Source organism: Protopterus annectens, chromosome 3.part1 (genome assembly GCF_019279795.1).
Source record: "Protopterus annectens isolate FY-2018-M chromosome 3.part1, PAN1.0, whole genome shotgun sequence".
Classification (NCBI taxonomy): Eukaryota; Metazoa; Chordata; order Ceratodontiformes; family Protopteridae; genus Protopterus; species Protopterus annectens.
The window spans coordinates 233,921,887-233,945,109 of record NC_056732.1 but is presented as its reverse complement, the minus strand read 5'-3'; the positions used below and the strand labels follow the sequence as shown (position 1 = coordinate 233,945,109).

Here is a 23,223-nt window from a genome sequence, read left to right as displayed (position 1 = left end):
ACCTCAGGTTGCCAGGAATGTTTTTTTTAACAAATAATGCATTAAAGTGTTTTGTCATAATGACACTACAGTAAGAACCATCCACCCATTCCATTTGGTCTATAAACATGATTTGTTTTTCATTGACTGCTGCATAACCCTGCATAATTGTCATACAGAGGACTTTGGTTGTTAAGCACCTGAAACTAGATTCTTTTTCTTAAAAGATGAGTTGTAATCATACCTCTGAACTGTACATATGTTCGCAGAATGTCCAGATTTTTCCCTCACATTTTTTGTCCATTTTTCATAAAAGTGTGGTTTTCTGGCAAATTAGTAGCAAATCATTAAAGATTGAAGTTAGAAAATAATGACAGACATTTGAGTTTCAGACTTCACCCTCTTCAGAAAATTCTTGCTAATTCAAAACCTGTTATTCTATCAACTTTCTAAGTTTGTAAGAGCAAGATTTAAAAATGTTCTGTATTTTGGGCCTTTGTCCCACTTTTATTTATGGCTTTGTCCAGATGTCTTGCTTTAAGAGATTGAGAGGTATGTGTGGCTCATTGCTTAAGTTCTCCACCTCTCAGCTACAGTATCTGGAGTTCAATCCTGACCACTGGTCACTCTTGGTATATAGTTTGCATGTTCTCTACAAGTCTATGTGTTTTTGTTCAGTGTCTGCTCACCTCCCAAAAACATGCAACCTGACTGGATACTTTAAACTACAAATGTACATTATATTTATCTTTGCCATTGTCATCTAAGTCATGGCTCCAAGGATTCCAAGATGAACAGCTAACAAATGAATATATTAAAAAAATAAATGTAAAAGATACTTGACTTAGCATTCCAATAATGCATACTACAAAAGCTTGTATTCTCCTTTTACGTGGAACCATTAAACAGACACCATTCAAGATAAGAGAGCAGCTGTTTATTTTTATAACAGCAGATCTTTGGAGGATTCCCTTTCAAAGAGTCATCCTTCAACCTTTGCTCACTCAACCACGATCCCAGGAAGGAATCATTCTCTTCTGTCTTATCCTACTGTTTTTCAACAGCTTTACTCATGTGGAATGAGAGATACTGGCATTTGTCTTGCTTCTGCGGAAACAGATTTTGTTCTCAAATATATAGATTAGAGAATATTATATTTAACTACATTTCAGCTTATCTATGTATTTTATAGCATATTTCAGCCACCACAGTAAAATGCAGTTTTATGTGTTTAGCTGTGATATGAAAAAACTAAATTATCTTAATGGACTACCACTGAAGCAAAGATTTTGGATGGTGGCTCAGTTTCCTACTTGGAAGGATACGGTCTGCTACAAGACAGCTCTTTGGTCCAATTCAGACTATAATACATTCATTAAGAGAAGGCCTTTAAACCAAGTGATGTTACGTAAATTTAATGTTCCCAGAACTCTCTCATAGATTATGTGGGGTGGGTTTTGCTGCCTAAGAAGTGATGATTAGACTAAACTGTTTTAGTATATTTTACAAATTTTTATAATGATGTGAAAGCTCAAAGATACATTTTAAAACATGGCAAGAGCATCATATTTTCGATGTATAATATATTTAGCTGACAGTTTTCTACTTAACCATTTTGGCTCATTTGGACAGTAGAACTGAAGACTAGTACTAAAGAACAGTTTTGAAGTTTCAGATTCCAGCAAATCAATATAGCACTTTGACAAGAAATGGACGCCATCACATAAAGTATGTGAACATGACCCTTCTTTAAACAATAGTGTTATTACATACCTTAAAGATGCCAAGCTGCAGTCTGCTTAAATAAAGCTATCAAGTCCTCTTAGTTTAAAGGTTTTGTTTTTTCTTTTTAATAATTACAAACACTACTGTTTTTACAGACTACAGAAATTATTGATTTAGAGGGGGTCAATAATTTTCCATTTTCTTTGGAATAAAGAAAACAAATCATGCACACATCAATAAATGCAGATTTGTGTTTGCTTTATCAGATCAGATTGCTTACTTGTCATTTTTCAGAAAGTTTCAATACAGTCCAGCTGCTTATGATAAAAAGGTCAACAAGAGTTCATTGCATCAAATAGTTATTTATTTATTTTTTTTGAGTAGTCTGTTTCTGCATGACAATTTGTAATATACAGATGTAAACCTATGGAAGCTGACCTTTGTGCAAGCAGTTAGAATGTGCAGTAGTTCAGTCATTGAAGAAATGTTGAGCAATACTGTTTTTTACACACAAAAAACAAGCACAATACATTTGTTTTAACCACAAATTATACAGTCCTGATCAAGACTAACACAATCTTTAATTCATGACTTTTACTGTGTATTAATAGGCACCATATTGGAATATATGGGTAACAAGCCATTTAAACCTTCTGTATGTATTAGGAGGTGTAGTATACACAATACCTACATTTTTTTGTTAACGTAAGTGGTGGAAATTAGTGTAAGTTGCCACAAAGTTGAATGGAGAGGAATTTATTGATCTCACAAGGACAGTTGTAGTTCCCAAGGAGGGAAGTCAAACAATAGATACATGTACTGCTAACTCCTGACTGATTTTAGAGGGTCAGAAAACAACTGATGTCTTAATAGTACAAAATTCTACAGATGACATGCATTTGATTTCCACAATGAATGTTGTTACACATCCTTGCCTAACAAAGCAAAACTTGTAATGGTTTCCATACCGTCAGAGGATGTGAGGCTACAATGCTGCAAAGTAGATCTCTGCCTCTTCTATTGATAACACCATGGACTTGATTCCTAAACATGTAGAGCTGAAAAGGAGTCATTTTGCATGAGCTTACGGGACAAATTGTGTTATAATGACGGTGGTTGTATGGACACACACAGTGGCCCACAATGGCTTTTCCATTATAGCCAGATGTAGAAAACTTTGTATTTGCCAGATGTAGCAAATACAAGCAACAATGGCAAAACAGTCTAGCCAAAAATATGTGAGAAAACCAGTTCTGACAAAATATGCAAGTTAATTAATATATTTTGTAAAAGCCATTTCTCATATTTTTGGCAATATGATTTGATAAACAGTAGTTATAGTTTGACTTATAGATACTATATAACTGTATGCATTCTTTTGTGCATATTTATAGAATGAGACTTTGGCAGTATCATATGTTAATTGTATGTGTATGAAGGAAATTGAGTGCTGAATAGTGCAGTGTTATAAAAAGTGTTATAAAAATACCTCCCATGTGTTTCACTACTGGGCTTTCGTTTCCATAAAAATATCTGGCTCTTACAATACTTTACAAGTAAATGAAATACATTAGAAAAATATCGAGCATTACGTATCTGAATGCAAAGCACCCGCAAGTGGTTGCAGACCAAAGGAAAACCTTGAGGGTCTTTCCTCCTCAAATATGTGCATTGGTGGCTGATGCATGGCAAAGAGCATGACCAAGAACTAGCCATTAGTCAAGGACAGATCAGGGATGAAATCTTGGAAGAAAAGGTCTGTCAATTGTGTTTAACTTCAATTGCCTGGCTGTTACTCATTGGCCAATGTGTGGTTCATTTCTCTGTAGAAATCCAAACTACTGTATGAAAGAAAATATTCTAAAAAATTAGCTGCTTTCAGGGTGGCTTTTTTTAAGTATATATTTTATGACTGTTGGAGTGTTGGTCATTTAATTAAGGGCTCTACCTCACATCTTGGGCTGTGTTTTCCATTTACATGCCTCACAAAAGTGAGTTTTGTCTGGGAAACTCTCCAGTGTATGCCCCACATCAAATTATATCTATGTTTCTGGTTCAACCTTCCTAAACACTTGCTTTTGTTGTATCTGTCAGTAGGATTATTTCAGGTAATCTGCCATAATAATCTACACATCTGAGGCACATCTTTACAAAGTACTCATATTTCTACAGAACTAATTAAATGCTAGACATCTCCCCATTTGTTTATTTTTTATTTTATTTGTTAAACAGGGAAAGTCTGACTTGGAACTAGCCAATTTTCAGCAGATGCCTGGGGAGAAACACTCCAGACATATGTCTTTATAACGTGGGAGGAAACTGGAGCACCCAGAGGGGATCCACATGAACGCAGGGAGGGTATGCAGACTCCACAGAGAAGGCACTCCAGCCGAGAATCGAACCGGAAAACCTCTTGCTGTGAGGCGACAATGTTACCGATGCACCACTATGCCATCTTATTTGCTTATAGCTACACCATGTACCCAAGTCTTGAAATTTCAATTGCACTATAGTTCAAGTGGCCACAAGGCATTCTTTCACATTACTGTTAGAATACATTCTCACTTAATTTATCATTTTACCTTGTTTGTGATTCTCATTTTATCTTAGTAATTTCCATTTTCTCAGTTAATTCCTTTAACCATGTACTAGTAGTTTAATTTACTCTACATATATCTATACTTTTTGTTAGGAACAGGATTGTTTCTATTAGCTCCTTGCCCAGTTTTGATCACTTCTTAAACTACAAACTATTCTGCCTCTTATCAATGAATCACAGAGTTCTGCAAATGCACAGTCTTGGTTGGAGTCTATTATTCATCCCATTTATAGAAGCTTGCATAGTCTCTGTAGAATCCTATGCCTTTGTAAAGAACAAATGACAAATAAATGCAAGTTATTTCTAGGTTCATAATTACAAAATGTACATCTAATTGCTGTCATTTCATATTATTTTTCCTCCCGAAAGGAAATTATATTAATTATCTTCAAGGCTTCTTCCTCAGTGAACTTCAGAAATACAGCATAATGTACATTTTCAAGCTGCTTGGCTATTCTGCTTGCATTAAGGAAAAAAAAAATATTTCTGGAAGGGTTTCTCGTGTAGGATAACTTTAGCTCCACATTTATTGAGAAGGAATCTAAAATTATTCAACCATGAGCTGAAATTGAACTAAAACTAAAGAGTTTGATTTAAGGATGTAGGATTATTTGTACTCCTCATGAAACTGAAATCATCCATGGATTGTATGAAAAATACATCTTCAATATTTCTACACATTCTTCTGGTAAATAAAAAGAATAATAACAGTCTATTTACTGAACCTTGGGGGAAATCCCATCTTTGTCCATTAAGCAAAGTATCTGCTTTTCTGTCATGTGACTAATTCAGCATCATTTCAGATGTAGATGAACCCTACCAGTTGTTGTATCTCTTTTACTACATGTACTTTGTAATCATTTAAAGATGATGAGTGATCAACCAAGTCAAACCTTTTAAGAGATCTAGACATACAGCTGCAACCCACCTTTGTCCAGCTTAGTGCATATATAGTCCATTAGCCAAGCAATACCTGGCCAGCCATGAATCCTTTGTGGGTTGGATTACAGATAGATGTGTAGATGTCTTAAATCACTCGACTTAGTCAATCAAGGTATGATCTTACTCTTCTTCTATATACAGGGACCTAGATTTCAAGAATTAGGCTCCTGCTGTTCAGGATTAAGTGAGTTACTGCTGCTTAGTTCTGTGTAGTAAGTGTGTATGTAGGAAGGGTTCTCTGGTGATAAAGTAAGCAGGTGAGAAGCTGGCAGCATGATGACGATGATGCTCTTTTTTTTCTCCTTCATTTTTCACCTCAGCAGCAGCTGCGATAGTGTGATGATGACAGAAATCTGGTAATTGGCGACCTCTTCAGCTCTGGAGGCAGTTTTTATTTTTTTAAGCAAACATAGGCTTGTCTATTTGTGAAGAAAACTATGCATTGATGGTATTAGCAGTTTTCTGATGCATAGTCATTAAGAAAAGACTTAAAATATACCCACTGTTCTCACCCACCATGTCAATTATGCCTTTCCAAATATGGCTAGGGTGCAGATGTTATTTATTTGTTTCATCTTGTAGTACCTTCGCTTTCCAAGCCTCATCATCTTTTGCTGTAGGTTGTTCTTATGACAATGTTTTCTAACTGATTATTACCACTGGACTCCTATGCTCCATTGTGGCATACCTACCTGACATCAGCTTCATAACTGATTGGAATAGCCAGGTCAGTGTATTAGTTTATTTTTCATAGATCATTTGGGATCATACTTATTTAGCAGTAAGCCCAGTAACAGACTGATAATAAGTCAGCACATTGGTCCAGCATGGAGGGGCCCTTCATGATAGAAACGTTTTGCCCCATTAAGCTCACTGTCAGTAATTCATCCTATGTCTAAGGCAGGCAAAAGTGGTCCAAATATTTACGGTGATAGGCCTGTAGAGGATTGTGTAATGTGCTCATGTAATGGCAGTAGCATCAACAAGAACATGCAGTACACTATAGTCAAGCCAGAATAAGAAGCACTGCATACAATATGTATTTAGTGTAGTCGGTATGCATTAAGATAGCACAAGCTACCTCAGACTGTTTGGCTTATACATAATACAGATAACTGCCAAATGCTGTTCAGTATAGTGTTATTTCAGACATCTCATATGAGACGTACTACAGATAAAGAATGACTCATAGCTGTAAAAATGCATTTTTATACTCGGCTACAATTCCCTGATTCCCAACACTCTAAGAAAGCAAGCAGACAGTCACAAACAGCAAAATACAGATCATTATAAATCATCCAAAACATTTTCTTTTTTTGCAGAAACAAGCCCCACTTAACCCCCACACAACCCTTGCTTATATCAACTCTATAGTTGTGCAGCTGAGTGGAAAAGACAAACATCTGCTGCATACGTAAACCCTTATGGGGTGAAGAACACTCTCACAGTCCTATTAAATGAATGGGGAGTCCTGTCATTGATTCATAAATGGAGCGGTTGTAATTCAACAGGACGGTACTCACCAAGATGCATTTTGCCAACATGTAGGGAAGCCATATCATTACTATTATTATTTTATTATTACCTTTTTTTACCCTGTTAGTATGGCTGAGTAGAATATTGATATTCTATATTAATAGGTATCTTGAAAAAGCTCAACACCAGGCTGAGCGAAAGTGCTTGAGGAGATTTTTGTTTGTTATTAAAGCAAGAAAGTTTTATGTAAATTGTTGCCTTTCATTTTCTGCCTTGCGGAAGAAGGAATATCAGCATTTCATCAACTTTTCATTTTGGGCTTCCAGAGCCAGCATCCAGGTTGTGGATCTGCTTTGCTTTATTGGTGCTTTTCACCTGTTCTTGGTTTTCTGAGTAGAATATTGAATTACATCCAGATAAGAAAATATTTTACTTATATTAGGTTTTGGATTATTTTATAGTGGTGACGATGAAGGGTAGGGATATTTACTAGTTGCTGTTATACCTCTCATTTATCGACACATGTTGTTTACACAGTTTACACTATGATCCATCTGGATGACATAACCTGGATTTCAGACTCGATCAATCCACAGGTGTTGTTGTGACCTTCCAAGCCACGTTTAGACCTTCCAACCCCCCCCCCCCCATTTATGGGAATCTTAAACTGAGGTTTGTTTCCAATGTGTGTAGGCTTAGTTTGATCCTTAATGATTATCTGACTTTCAAGAGCAACTGTTAACGGTTGTCCTCACCAACTTTTACCTTTTTAAAAAGATCATGTGTATTTAAGACTTGCTTGCACTTGAGGACTTACTGATTGCTGTGCGGGTCTAAGTTATCTCTCAAATAAGGCACCCTGCAGTGTGTGCAGGATTTGGCAGTTAACTACCTCACTTGAGGTTTTCCTGACAAATCATATTGCACGTCCTGCTTTTTCCTGCAGTAGCTCTATGTCACCCAGATTTAAAGTTATACCAGTGGTATTTATGGCCTACCTGACTAGAGTCTGACCTACTTAAGGAGTGATTTAGACCATACAACACCAGAATTTTGTCTATTTAAAGAAACCGTCGAATGCTGCTTCCTGAGTTTTTCCTTAGTGGCCACAGCTCTGCTGGTGATCGCAAAGGTCTATGCCTGAGTTATCTATACTCTGGTTCTTCTCCTCTTGTTTCCTGGTTCTGTCTGATTCCTCAGTAATGTACTGCTGCACTTAATCTTAAAGCCTATCTTAACATACACCTCTTCCATAAAGATTTCTGAGACCATTTCAACTCTTAGTACCTCTACAGTTTCACTGATTACGTTTAGGTATATATTGTTTTAATAGATACATTCTTTGAAGTACTTCATGATTTATCCTGATATTGGTAATGTACCAACAACAACATCCTAGTTTTGTAGACAGAAAAATAAAGACTCATCTGATTTATGTGTTATGCCTGGTGATTTTATTTATATCTTTGTTGTCTTTACTTTTCACTGTATTTCTTTTTCACTTTAGGTGTCAAGTGGGTATATGAGGCTGTTTTCAGAAATGTGACAGAATACTGGCACCTACATTTGACATTCAAAAGTTTGACCTCTATCTATAATATCTGAACTGAAAACTCAGTGTACCACATTTAAGCATGTTTGCTGACCCCTCTACTCCACCACCACCCCCTACATATCCTAACTCTAAGATTACTGTACTTCAAAGTAAGGGGATTTCTTTTCATACTGCAGTCTTGGAGTTAGTACATAAGAAACATAGTTACATTTTACTGTTCACATTTTTGAGTGTAGAATTTTGGTGTAGCAATTATTTGCCTCTCTCCACATTTTTCTGATTAGAGTTTGGACAAAAACTTTAATGAATAGAAGGTGCAGATAGAGATAGTGTTTTCATATTTTTTCCTATTCTATTATATGTTTTGGTGGGATGCTTTTCAGTGTTAGATATGGTGGGGACAATCTGCTTGGCTGTAACAGGAGCATTTAATTTCCAAAATTCCTGACGCTACTGTGCTGGCAGTTTGCAGAATCCTGTCTGATGATACTTGTAAACTGATACACAGACAAACACAGACACACACACGTGTATACACGCGCGCACACACACACACACACACACACACACACACACACACACACACACACACACACCCACACACATACACACACACACACACACACACACACACACACACACACACACATGCACACCCCACAGATGCCTGCTCATGCATTCATGTGCACATACACGTGTATTTACAAAAATACACACACATATGCAGACATATTCACATGTGCACAGCTGCACATGCATGCACACATGAGTGTGCATACACACTAGCAGTCCTATGCACATCTGCCTCAGAAACATACACTCAGAGGTGCACTTTCACTCACACACCAAAACTCACACACAGAGAAGCATGCATGAATGCACACATTCACTTGCATGTGCTAACACGTGCATGCACACCAAACACAAATGCACACACACACACACACACACACACACACACACACACACACACACACACACACACACACATACATACACCATATGCTAACATACATATGTGTGAATATATTCGCACACTTCAAGTACATGCATATATGTGTACCACTCATATAGACATACACATCCATATGCATGTACATACACATGAATGTGTACATGACACACATACAGTCAGACTGCAAACACATACAGATATACGTACATATCACTTTTCATGCATAGACACACCAGAGATACATGCACCTTCACACACACACATATTCATTCACACAGATGCATGCCCTTATTTGCACATGCACACATGCACAAATAAACACATGCACACAAACTTCACATAAACACACACCACACAAACTACCAAGCACACACATGCACAGACAGCAAGTATGCACACAAACATGCATACACATATACATGAGCATAACATACAAGTATGTGCACACATATACATACACACACATAAACATGCTCATAAACAAATAATCCACACATGCACACACAAAGAGACACACACTAGTGCAAGCACATATGTATGCACACATGCAGGCATACACACAGATATACAAACATGCACAGATGCGCATATCATGTAAACATGCCCAGACGCATAAAAATATGCATGCACTCACACATGTGCATGGACACACACAGATACATTTATACCATACAAACAAATATGAGCACATGCACACAGGCAAACATACAAGAGAATCTGCAGGCAAATACAGCGATACACACACATGTACGCATGCGCATGTGCAGGCACGTACACACACTCATGCAGATGTGCTTTCATGCATGCAGACACCCCAAAACTACAACACATAAGTGCTACACATGGACACACACTGAGACACATACAGTCCTGCACACAGGAATACACATACGCACACACATGCACACATGCAGACACACACAGACACACACACACATATGCAGACTGCACAAATATATACACATGTATGCACATACACATGTATACACCAATGACCATATGCATGTCCCCATGCACACTCACAGACACATTAATGGCAAGCAAAGAATTGTATTAAGGGGGGCTGTCTAAAAAATAATTAGTATTTGTGGACTTCCACAATATTTGATGGTAAAATGGTAGTATTTAACATAGTTTTGTCTAGTTGGAGCTGAGAGGTCATTATTAATCACTTTTGATGCTGTATGTACTGAAGAAGTCATTTATGTGAGGTAAATTATCCAGGAAGCATTACACAGGTAGCTGGGTAAGTGATAACCTGTAGTTAATGTGAAAAAGTGCAAGATTATGCCATTTGTTTGTGGAAATTTAGGGACCTTATATTCTGAACTGTCAATCTAATGCCAATTAAAATTAGAAGGATCTGGTGATTATATTCAACACTCGTTTACTCTAAAGAGGCAGCTGAACAGGAAGAATGTTTAAAGAGGGGAGAAGTGCAATGACAACCAGAAGGATAAGTGCTAAAGCTTGACATACAAAATATTTCTGAGGGAAGCATGGGGCACAGCAATAGGAACCTCCTCCAAAATCGATCATGTGTAACCCAGGCAGCAATTTCCAGCACAGGTGCTTCTTCCTTTAAAAATCAAAGCAACAGCAATGTCAGTGTCTTTAATGGACTTTCCAAGAAGTATCATACGCTTACACAAATGTTATCAGTATAATCCAGAATATATGACTTTGAAAAGAAATGGTGTATCCCAAAGAATCTCTTACAGATATCCACAGGCACTCTTATTCTGTTTCTGCCAGTTACTGATTACAACACTTTGACAGAAAGTATTTTAAAGTCATCCAAAAAAAGGCTTTATCTCAGCAACCTACACTGATTCAGTCCATTTGAAGCCCACCCCACCCCCCCCGGTATAACATGGGTCTGCTTTCTCATTCAAATCCTTGAACTCTTGCCAGCATCAATGAAGACTAAAGGGGTATGAAGGATAATAAAGGAGTTAATCTCCTTTATTCCTGGAAGAAGACGATGACTAAAAGAAAAAGACTGAAACCCTAAACTTCCTGACTTGCTTCAAGATCATACATCTTTTCAGCCATCTAGTTTCTCTCCAAGCATAACATTTGCTGAAACTGTGAACTATATAGGAGAGTTTCTTGATGTCCTGTAGGAACGTATTTTTCAAAAATGGAAAATACATTAAGGTAATGTTTTGGGAAGAGTCAAAGTGGAGTATTTCTACCATGTTTCATGCTTCACAAAAGATCAAATGTCATCTATCAACAGTTTCACACTCAGTTCCCAGCTCCCAAGAAGCAAGTAAGTTGTATAGGAACCCAGGTAATAAGCAGGAATTTTACTAACATCAAAAAGCTGATCCTCGGAGTAAATAGGTTCTGTAGGACATTAGCTAATAAGCAGGGATTCTAATTCTCAAACTAGATAGGTTCTTTAGGACCCCAACTAATAAAGAGGAATTTTAGTTGACTCAAAAAGCTAATACATTGACTAAATAGTTCCTGTAGGACCCCACATCTAATTAGCAGGAATTCTATAAGAGTCAGAAAGATGATCTTTTTACTAGTGTGTCGCCAACACAGTCTAGCAAGACTATTTTCCTTTTGGCAGGGAACTGAAGATGTCCTTCAAGAATGCAACTGCAGTCATAACATGTGGGTTGTCCTGCCTCAGGCAGGCCTCGGTCGGCCGGATTCCAAAGTCTGGGTCCGACGTCGGCTGATGTCACATTTCTCTCCGACGTCAGAGCGTCTGGAGTACATAAGCATCAGCCGACGCCATTTTCTTCAGTCTTTCTTGCCGCACGGTGCCCGAAGCAGAAGCAGTTCACAAGTGCCGGTCGGTCAGCTCCTGTATTCTACGATACCGAAGTCATCAAAAAAGCTAAGTACCCCGTTGGGGACCTTTTCTTGCCTCAGCCGATGTCAGAAATTACTGAAAAAGTTAACAATTGTCTTTTTTGTGGTAAACAAATACCTCATAAGGATTTCCACTCTTACTGCCTCCCTTGCCTGGGCCCAGACCACGATGTCTCGGCCTGTGTAGCCTGTGCTCGCTTCAACAAGCGCACTCTCAGGCGCTGGGCGGAGTTTGCTGAAGATTTTTTCGGCGATAAATTTGCTTACACCATGCCGTCGGATCTTCCAACATCGCAAACTCCCAAAAAGCGTAAAGACCGGGACTGACATCCTAGGCCCGCGTCTACCACCGCCTCCACGCCAAAACCTAGCGCGAGTGCTCCGGTTCCCTCTGAGATGGTCTCTCCACCGCTCCGAACCGAAGACACCGCATTACCGACGACTCTGGTTCCAGACATTACTCCGACGCCAGTTATAGATTTTCCTCCGGATACCGAAACCGAGGAAATGCCCGAGACCATTGCTGTAGACAAGGTCTCTCCTGCACGTGGAGCTGCCAGGCCTCCTATGGCCATGTCTATTAAGGCCTACACTAGGGCTAAGGCAGCCAGCAAAACAAAGCATATTACTTCCAAATCCTTACCTCAGCCGACTCCGGAGACACAAATTATGTCCATGGCTGCTGATTTAATTTCCATGATTAGAGGTTCACAGGCCCATCCTGAGAGAGCATCCCAGCCTCCTCCTGATAAAGGCCCGGGTTGAACCCTCTGACCCTACTCCTTCAGATGAAGACTCTGAGGGCTCTGTCCACTCTGATAGCCAGGAAGAGCTCTTCCAGACCTATGAGGACTCGGATGCAGAAGATTCCATACCTTCGGCCTCCCCTCCTGAGGATATTTCTTTTGGGGAAGTTCTGCACACCATGAGGGAACATTTCAAGTGGCAGGGTCAGGAATATTCTGATTCTAGGAAGCGCCTTAGGACTTTCCTTAAGAAGCCTCAGCACAGGCCCTTAGCTATTCCTCCTGTGCTTGATGTTCTGGATGATTTGTATTCTGACTCTAGTGCCACCCCTGATTCTCTTCCTCCTGCTCCAGCCAAGCCAGACAGGTATTACAGGGTCCCAGAAACTCATTCCCATTTATTCAGGGCCCATACTGCTGATTTGGAAACTATTTCACAGGGGCCTAAAGGAGTTTCAGCCTCCACCTCAAAAAATCCTTTGCCCTCCAACAGGGAAGCAAGGTCATTAGAGAGATGGGGTAAAAAGGTTTACACATCCACTACCTTATCTATGAGAGCTTTAAATTGCCTTTTTCATATGTTCCAATATCAGGATTATCTCTTAGAAGATTTACAAAAAACTTTAGCTTCTCCTGATCCTTTAGACAGGAAGACTTTGCAGGAAGCTGTACATAACACTCAGCAAGTCAGCAAGCACTTCCTGCAGTGTGGATATGATGCACTGGAAGCTTCATGTAGGGCAGCTATGACAGGGGCAGTGATGCGTAGACATGCTTGGTTAAAAGATCAACCTCTACCAGATCATGTAAAAGCAAAACTTCTGGATGCACCTTTGGAAAAGAACAAGCTTTTTGGTGCAAATGCTAAGGATGTGTTAAAGACCATCGAAGAAAAAGCAAAATCAGTTCAGACTGTGAAAGATTTCCTCCAGGTTCAACCCCCCAGATTCAGTAGGAATTGGCCTTCAAAAAACTGGTCCTTTCCTAATCCAGAAAAGTTTCAAAGGGGTAAGAACAGACGTGGCCGAGGAAGAGGCCAATACAGAGGCCCTTACAGGGGACGACAATGGCAGCCAGGAAACCAAAGAAGTGATGCAGGGGTTTCACCTGCCCAACAACCACAAACTCAATGACTTTCCTCTACTACCGCCTACCAGGGAACAACTAAAAGCTCCCTTGGGCGGGAAATTATCTCTGTTTGCAGAAAACTGGCACAGACTGACAAAGGATAAATGGATTTTGGACATTATAGACCGAGGGTACAGGTTTCATTTTCATACCTTACCAAGAAAACAAGGCATGCCAAACCTACCACAACATCAAAGGGCAGAGGCTATCAAGCAAATCACTCTGCTGACTCGAATGAAAGCAATAGAAAGAGTTCCACAACAAGAACAAGAACAGGGTTTAACTCAAGACTGTTCCTTGTTCCAAGAAAAGAATCTCAATGGAGACCAATACTGGACTTGTCCGCATTAAACACCTTTCTCATAGTACCAAAGTTCAAAATGCTGACTCTACAGCAACTCCTTCCCATGCTGGGCAAGGAGTCATGGCTGATTACTCTGGACCTCAAGGAGGCATACCTGCATGTCCCTATCAGACACAGCTGCAGAAGATACCTCAGATTTCTTGCAGGGCCAGAGCATTATCATTTCTCAGCATTGCCATTTGGCTTATCTACTGCACCCAGAGTATTTACAAAATGCCTGGCTTCAGTAATTGCTCATTGCAGGCTCCAGGGTATACAAATTTACCCATACCTGGACGACTGCCTCATACAAGCGGACGACAAATTGATGTTGACAAAAAACCTGGATTATGTCATACGATTACTTCAAGCTCTGGGATACACAGTCAACTTCCAAAAGTCAAGACTGCAGCCATCCCAGCAAATAATCTTCTTAGTTGCCAAACTAGACACAGCCTCTCAGATGGCTTACCTGACAGAAGACAAGCAAGAGAAGTTAACTCATTACTTCAAAGGTTTAGCAAAACTCACCCAGATGACTGCAAGGAGATTCCTACAGGCCCTGGGTTACATGGCATCCTGCATTCTCCTGGCTCCATTAGCAAGACTACACATGAAAAAAGCTTCAATGGTACCTAAAAAGCATTTGGTCTCAACACAGCAACAACTTGGAGACAATCATACCACTCATTCCATGCCTACAAAAGAAATTCCTATGGTAGGCCTCGGTGAGCCAGGCAAACACAGGTATGTCATTCAAAAAACCACAGATAACACAGACCATGACTACAGATGCCTCAGACCTTGGATGGGGGGCGCACATGGAAGGCAGGTGTATACAAGGACAATGGTCCCCAAAGGAAACACATCTGCATATAAACCAAAAGGAAATGCTGGCAGTAATGCATGCCATCGAGGCTTTTCAACACCAACTCCAGCAAGGCCATTTAATGATACGGACAGACAACACCACTGTGATGTGGTACATAAACAAGCAGGGGGGCACCCACTCTTACCCCCTTTGCAGACTGACAATGCAGCTTTGGGAGAAATCACTGAGTCTAAACATCCAGTTACAATCCCAGTTTGTTCCAGGAAAAGACAATGTGTTGGCGGACAGCCTAAGCAGGAATTTCACAGATCCACACGAGTGGAGGTTACATCCGAAGGTTTTCAGACAACTCACTTCGACATGGGGCAAGCCAGAAGTGGACCTATTTGCCTCTCACCTCAACCATCTTCTACCAAAATTTTGCACAAGGACATATCATCCAAAGGCTTGGAAAATAGATGCCCTTTCATTCAACTGGAACTCCCTAGCGATCTATGCATTCCCACCTCTGCCACTAATGACCTCAGTATTACTAAAGATCAAAGCAGAGAAGCCCAAGGGAATCATAATAGCTCCGGATTGGCCAAGGCAACACTGGTACCCACTACTACGGAGCATATGTCACACCAGGAGGTGGGCCCTCCCTCAGTGGCCTCTACTTTTGACTCAACACAATTTCGAAACACTGCATCCAAACCTTCAGACACTGCAGCTAACAGCCTGGGAGATCCCTTAAATAACTTCAGCTTATCTCTCTCCAAGGAAGTTCAGCAGATACTAACAGAGGCTCGAAGACCATCCACCAGAAAGGTTTACTTAGCAAAGTGGAAAAGATTCAGCAATTGGAATACCAGCAAGGGACATGATGCATCATTACTGAACATCCCTCTTATCTTGGAATATTTGGCAGATATGTTACAGAGCGGCCTCTCATATACTTCAATAAAGATACATGCATCTGCTATTTCGGCTGGATACAACACTGATCCTCCTGTTTTCTCTCACCCCTTGCTAAGACAATTCCTCAGGGGAATCAAGAACATTAAGCCACCAAGAAAGGCCCCAGTGCCAGCCTGGGACCTCAATTTCGTCTTAGAAAAGCTGACTCTACCTCCTTTTGAGCCAGCAGCTTCAGTAGACTTGCAATTTCTCTCATGGAAGACAGCTTTCCTGTTGGCAATTACCTCAGCAAGAAGGGTTTCGGAGCTACAGGCCCTAATGGCAATACCACCCTTTATTATTTTCCACAGAGACAGGGTTTCATTAAGGACCAACCCTACTTTTATGCCAAAGGTGGTATCTAGGGTTTCTCTAAATCAAGCCATTCATCTGCCTGCTTTCTTCCCCAATCCTGAGAATAAGGGGAAAGACTTTGCATACCTTGGACATTCATAGACAACTTCGATACTACCTGGACAGAACCAAGGCCAGTAGGAAGTCTGAACAGCTTTTTGTAGCTTATGCCCCTGCAGTCCAAGGAAAAGCAATTTCAAAACAGACTATTTCTAAATGGATTGGACATTGCATCAGATTCTGTTATTCCTTTCATGGAAAGACTGTTCCAGCCTATGTCAGACCACATTCCACCAGAGCTACAGCCACCTCTACAGCCTTTTTAAGAGGGGTGCCTACCAAGGACATTCTAGAAGCTGCTACATGGAGCTCCGTGCATACATTCTCCAAACACTACAATCTTCCTCTATATTCCAGATCCAGAGCAGGCTTTGCTTCGGCAGTCCTGCAGGGTTTGATTGCCACACCATCTCTTTCCTAGAGCAAACCTCCTCCCCCAGCTAAGCTATGGTATTCTATCCACATGTTATGACTGCAGTTGCATTCTTGAAGGATATAGTACAGTTTTGTACCTACCATAAATGTAGATGTCCGATAGACATGCAACTGCAGTCGGGTTTTCCCTCCCTCCATGCCCCTCTATGCCTAGGGTCCACTCCTATCCCTCTTACTCTTAGCTGGGGATATCTGTTATGGTGTATTTGGTTTATTGCTCATGTATTTGTTTGGAATTCTGTTTTTGTCTTACAATTTGATTACAGCCTTCCTTGGAGGGCATCTGGCATCTGGGGCAAGAAACACTGAAGAAAATGGCGTCGGCTGATGCTTATGTACTCCAGACGCTCTGACGTCGGAGAGAAATGCGACATCAGCCGACGTCGGACCCAGACTTTGGAATCCGGCCGACCGAGGGCTGCCTGAGGCAGGACAACCCACATGTTATGACTGCAGTTGCATGTCTATTGGACATCTACATTTATGGTAGGTACAAAACTGTACTTTTCTTATCAACAAGGAAAGAGATACATGTGACCAATGTAAGGGAACTCAATTTCATGAAGCATATAATTCCACATTAAATTTCAATACCAGGGCATGTAGAGGAATGAATATAAAAACTGCCAGATTATGACACTAAAAATAAGCTGAAAAAGGTCAATATTGCAACAGATAAAATAGACATCCAAACAATTTTCTGTGCTGTACTTTTTAACAAATCCATTCATCTCACAGTATTCAACCCATGATACCATATAATATCTGTTCACAGACAACTAAGATATTACACTGGGAAAGCATACTCTGTCAGGAAATCTGATCATTTTTGTTTCCTTCATGAAAGGGAGAGAAGGCCTGTCTATTTGCCTGTAACCAAATGAACCTTCTCAAAGAGATTGACCTACCTTATTTCATTTTGCTATAAGAAGTACAGCAGTCTTTTGCATGGTATTGTTAGCATGCATTTTACTTTATCATTAGCAACTTCAGCAACTTTAGAAATGCTTTTGCATAGGTTATTTTGGAATACTCTGTATATCTCCACCAAACATTTCAAGTTTTAATCATAGTGGCAGGACAGGTTTTGGCATGGCTGTTACAGGAGGTCTTTTCATTTTCACTTCCCCAGGGTAAAAAAGTACTGCGCTGCCCAAATGTTATGATTTACTGCTGTGACCCTCCCTGAAGAAGATTGTACCACTGTGTAAGATGCATATTGTGACAGTAGATCTTCAATGAGAGGGCACTTTATTGGAAACTGTCCCTCACTCTTTCCCTGTGTATGGAGATTATGTGTAGACTAACTATTTCACAGTAGTTCATATACGATTGCTAGTTTTTTGGTGGCTTGTTTCTTCTAGCTGGAGTAAGAAAACAGATTAACTGATATTGTGACATCTCCTTGAAGATCTGTAATTATTTTACACAACCTTACTTTCAGTGAGAATCTCTCCTACAGCAAACTATTGCTTGGAGGTATCATCTAATGTATTTTGCCCATAGGACTATGGTTCCCTCACCCTTCAAGTAGTGGACTGTGTCTCCTATGACTATACACTTAACTGTACTCAAATGTGAATCCCCTGTGTTTCAGATACAACTTCAGAATTTTGGATTGTAGTAATCCTGAAAAGAAAAAAATAAGAAAATGTGTATTATTATATTTAATTCATCAAAGTTGCTTCAGCAAATCAAGCCGCTACAGTAATTTGTAGATTTATCAAAAGGTAGGAATATTTTAATAGAACAAGTTCGGCTCTTGAACTGAGAGTCTGTAATAAGCTTTAATAAGAGTTGGTGTCCTCCTTTACATGTGCATGTGTGTATATACCTATATATATATATATATATATATATATATATATATATATATATATATATATATATATATATATATAGAAAGAGAGAGAGTGTGTGTGTGTGTGTGTGTGTGTGTGTGTGTGTGTGTGTGTGTGTGTGTGTGTGTGTATTCTTGCATGTAACCTCTTGATTATATACTTAATGCACAGATGACTAACATGATGAAATGCTTGGAAATTCATATAGTATAGACTGTTTCACTGATTACTGACTTATTTACTGAATGCAGAATTGTTTTCTGGAGCATTAACAGCCAATGTAATACAATTAGTAAATCATTTTATATTGTTAAGATATTAGTACATAACAATTATAAAAATATCATGTATATAAGGATTTAAGTATGAAACGTGAACATCTGAACACATGCAAAGGTTAAGATCAATTTGCCAAACCATGCAGTCTTGAAGCATTTTTTTTGTTGTTGTTGTTTCTTTTGTTAACATGTAAAAGTAAACATGTGCTTTGTATTCTGTATTGCCACTAAAAATAATCTAATATTAAAAAAAATAAATAAAAACAAGTTCATCCAGTGGTAATCAAATGTCAAATTCTATAATTCCTTATAAAGACTAATAACGTAGTAAGCTCCAAAAGATTAGAAAATAATGGTTTAAAAACAAGAACTGTGAACGTTTCTGGTCAGTAAAATTTCAGCCAGTAATAGTTTGAATTTACTTGCAGGGTAACTATGGACCACCTGGTGTCAAAGGAAACACTGGAAAAAATGGGCAAGTGGGAAAGAAAGTAAGTGCTCTTTTTCTTCATGGGGGTTCTAGTGTATAGTAGATACTAAAATGTACATAAAATGACACCTTTCTATTTTTCTTGGCAGAATTATGCTTGCATTTTTATTTTCTGACTAATCATGTTGAATGTTTAAAATCTAATCTCAGACTTCACTGCTCATGAAGAATAAATAAGAAGTTTCTGCCTACAGTCAGTAGCATTTCAAATCATACTATTTAGACATTAGTCATTCAGTGTTTACATTACACTGTTTCTTTTCCTGCTTTTTATTAAGAAGGGTCATTTGTAAAAGTAAACGTACTATATTTTAAGTAAACAAACATCACCCGTTTGTGCACTACAGTAAAAGAGATCTGACAGTGCAGGACTGATTCCCAAATTTGCATTTATCTGCACAGTATTTAACCTCAATTTAAAATGTTAATCTCACTCAGCCTTTGACTCCCAATGTGTGTTTGCATATCCTTGTATAACTAAATATAGCAACATCTGTAGGCTGCAAACTCTTGCAGAGCAGATACTTTTTAAAAGAAAGTTTGTGTCATTTAAACTCTGGCCATGCTATTCTGATTGTCTGCAGCCCTGACTTCTGATATAACTTCTTCATGTGGTTTTGATTTATTTTTAATGTAATTTATTTATTTATTTGTTTATCAAAAAAGTGAAGTGGTCTGTCCTGCACCCTTCCAAGTTATGTTACAAAGATAAGGGTGAATATAATATAATATATATATATATATATATATATATATATATATATATATATATATATATATATCCGTCCCTATCTGTAGATCGAGTTTTCAGAAAATTGAAATTTATATGATTGAGACCATATGATAAAGTTTTTGAAAACCTGAAGCATTTGAATGGAGATCGCACTACACTGTGGATTGTGAAGCTTACCCTTTTTCTCACTGAAGTGCTTGGAGTTGGTATATATAACATGCAGGGGATGTGGGCATGCAGGGGGGCTTGCCCCCCCTGCAAAAATGTAAAAAGGGTAGATTTTTGTGTTTTTTTTATGATTGGGTTTTCGGAAACTCAGTCATATGGTCTCGACCATATGAATTTCGAGTTTCTGAAAACTCAATTATCTGACATAGGCCAATAAACATATATATATATATATATATATATATATATATATATATATATATATATTATATATGGTCGACATGTCACTTGATCAACATACAAAACATGCGCATTCATTATATTGCACATAAAACACATTAACACTCAGTACATCAAAAAAGGAAACAAACATCCTTTTCTGATACAGAATCCAAAACCTGACTAGTTTCAGTTCAAATTTGTATGAATCATAGTAGTTTTATGAGAAGGGCTTTTTTAAATTAAGATGCACTTTAAGGTTAGTAGCAGGGGCAGGATTAGGGTTAGCATGCATTACAAAGGGAAACCAATGGTCTAAGCCGCCCTGCTCCACCTTAGAAATATTAACCCTAACCTTGCCCCTTTCCTTGCCCCTAACCCTAACATGCACCTTAACTTAAAAAAGTTCTACCCATAACAGCACCACTACACGCGCACACACACACACACACACACACACACACACACACACACACACACACACACACACACACACACACACATACACTAAATCTGTCTCCTAACATTAACCTTAACTCTAAATACTCAGAATCATAAACACACTAATCTATCCCCTAACCTAACCATTACTCTAACCATGATCCACACACATTCACACAAATGCACACACAAACCTAGTATACATCTCACTTACCTGTTTTGGCAAAACAAACCTGCAACAAATGTTCATTCAATAAATTGGATATTTGAACAAACAACCCTGCACTTCCAACTGTCGACTGGATAGAAACTAGTCATTAATCTAAAAAAAAACTCAGTGGGTAAAGCACTACCAAATCCATTTTTGAGGTAAAATTAGCCTCCCAGTATATCCAATCAGCCGTCTGGTGTGCTTTTGAAATATCGGTGGAAAATGATGTATTAAGCATGTGGACATAAGCTACACAGACAGTGAGTGTAGATCAAATGTGAAACATACCTGTTATAGTCGTAATGTACACATTTACCACAAAGTCATTATGCAGCCTAAAGGCAAAAAAAAAAAAGAAGAAGAAAGAAAAAGTAGCCGGGATAATTAGAATCTGTCTTTGACCAATATATACTTTTCCACAGGTTTGGTTTGGGCTGAAAAGAGTCCTTAAGAACTAGTTCAAATACCTATTTAATAACTAATAAGTAAACAAATCCCCTGACATAGCATGCCCCTACTGCTGTTAATCACGTTGTGGCTGCCATTCAGCTGTTGAAAGGCAGTGCTAATATGCATGTAGTGTTCTGATGAACACCTCTGGCTGCACGTTGCATTGTCCAGTTGTTCTGGTTATTATTAAAACAGAAAGAGCATTTTGCATGGCAACAGCCATGTGTACTGTTGATCATCAAAAACTATAAATAATTACATTAAATCAATGTATTAAGTAATAGGGGGCTACAGGTTGGGTTTTATGAATACATTACACCTGGCCTAAGCCCCTTTTTTCTGGGATGAGCCAGGTATAAGACTGAACAAGGTCCCCTGCCCTATATTGCACAGGTTACTTCTGATACTACAACAGTGGTATACAAAGTACCCTTAAGTAAATGCAGTAATGCTACTCTGCAGGCTTTGAAATCTGCATCTTTTAAAGGGGTGCCCATCATGAAGTTAGCACTACATGCACAAGTATCAGTAGAATGGAGGCCTTTCATTAGCAGTATAACCTCTTCCTGTCCCAGCAGTGATCACAGCATCATCAGTCACATTCCAAGCCTGCCCACACACCCAATAACATTTTAAAAAGTGACAGGTACACGTACTGTGATAGAAAAGAAAACAAAACACAATAATATTTTCATTCTTATTCTCATAACATATATGTTTTCCTTTTAACAATTTTTAATTCACTCCAATATTACATACATTCCTTGGTTCCTGCCCTCCCGTAAATTTCACTCTTCCTCTTGCTAAATTTTATTCTGTATGTATTGCTCCCACAAATTCCATTTATTCAATGTAATATTCATCTTTCCTTTTCTAAAAATCATACCACTGGTTCTTTTATCGCCTTTACAATGTTCAGTACTTCAGTTTTGCTGGCTTAGATTTTGACTTCCATTTTCTAGTAATTGCTTTTTTAGCAGCCAATGACATTAAATTTAAAGGCTTTACTATGTTTAGGCAATTCAGCTCCTGTATTCCAGCTCGGAAGAATAATTTCCTGGGTTATAACTATTCATTACCACCAACATTTCTGACAAAGTGCTCTGTGTTGAATTTTTAAAATTTGCCATCTCTTTCCATTCCCAGAAAACATGATCTCAGTTAACTCCCTCTGTTGCATAACACCTCCAGCATTTGCAGTCTACCTAAGGAAAAATTATCTTAAGTCTGCTTGGGGTTTAAATATACCTGTGCAACCACTTCCATGTAAAAGTTGTAAACCTTTGTTACATACTGGGCAGTCATACAGATGTTCTTTCCTGCTATCTCCAGCTTGGTGGACATGGGCATTGTGGGCATTGTGGCGCAATGGATCAGTTGCCTTATCTTTACTGATAACCAGCTTATTCTAAAACAAACGGATAAGAAATATGAGAAATGTAATTACACAATGTCACTGGAAGCAAAGCATTCACATACAAGGCCTCATAAT

The 23,223-nt window shown here is 38.8% G+C and overlaps 1 protein-coding gene across 1 annotated transcript in view; it reads left to right on the top strand.

Annotated features, from left to right (window-relative positions):
* LOC122798074 (collagen alpha-6(VI) chain-like) overlaps positions 1-23,223 on the top strand; it is a 1,097,601-nt gene that overhangs the window by 773,940 nt on the left and 300,438 nt on the right. The window contains exon 27 of the mRNA XM_044066731.1: positions 19,448-19,510. Within this exon, the coding sequence (XP_043922666.1) occupies positions 19,448-19,510 (63 nt within the window). The remainder of the gene's footprint in view (positions 1-19,447; positions 19,511-23,223) is intronic.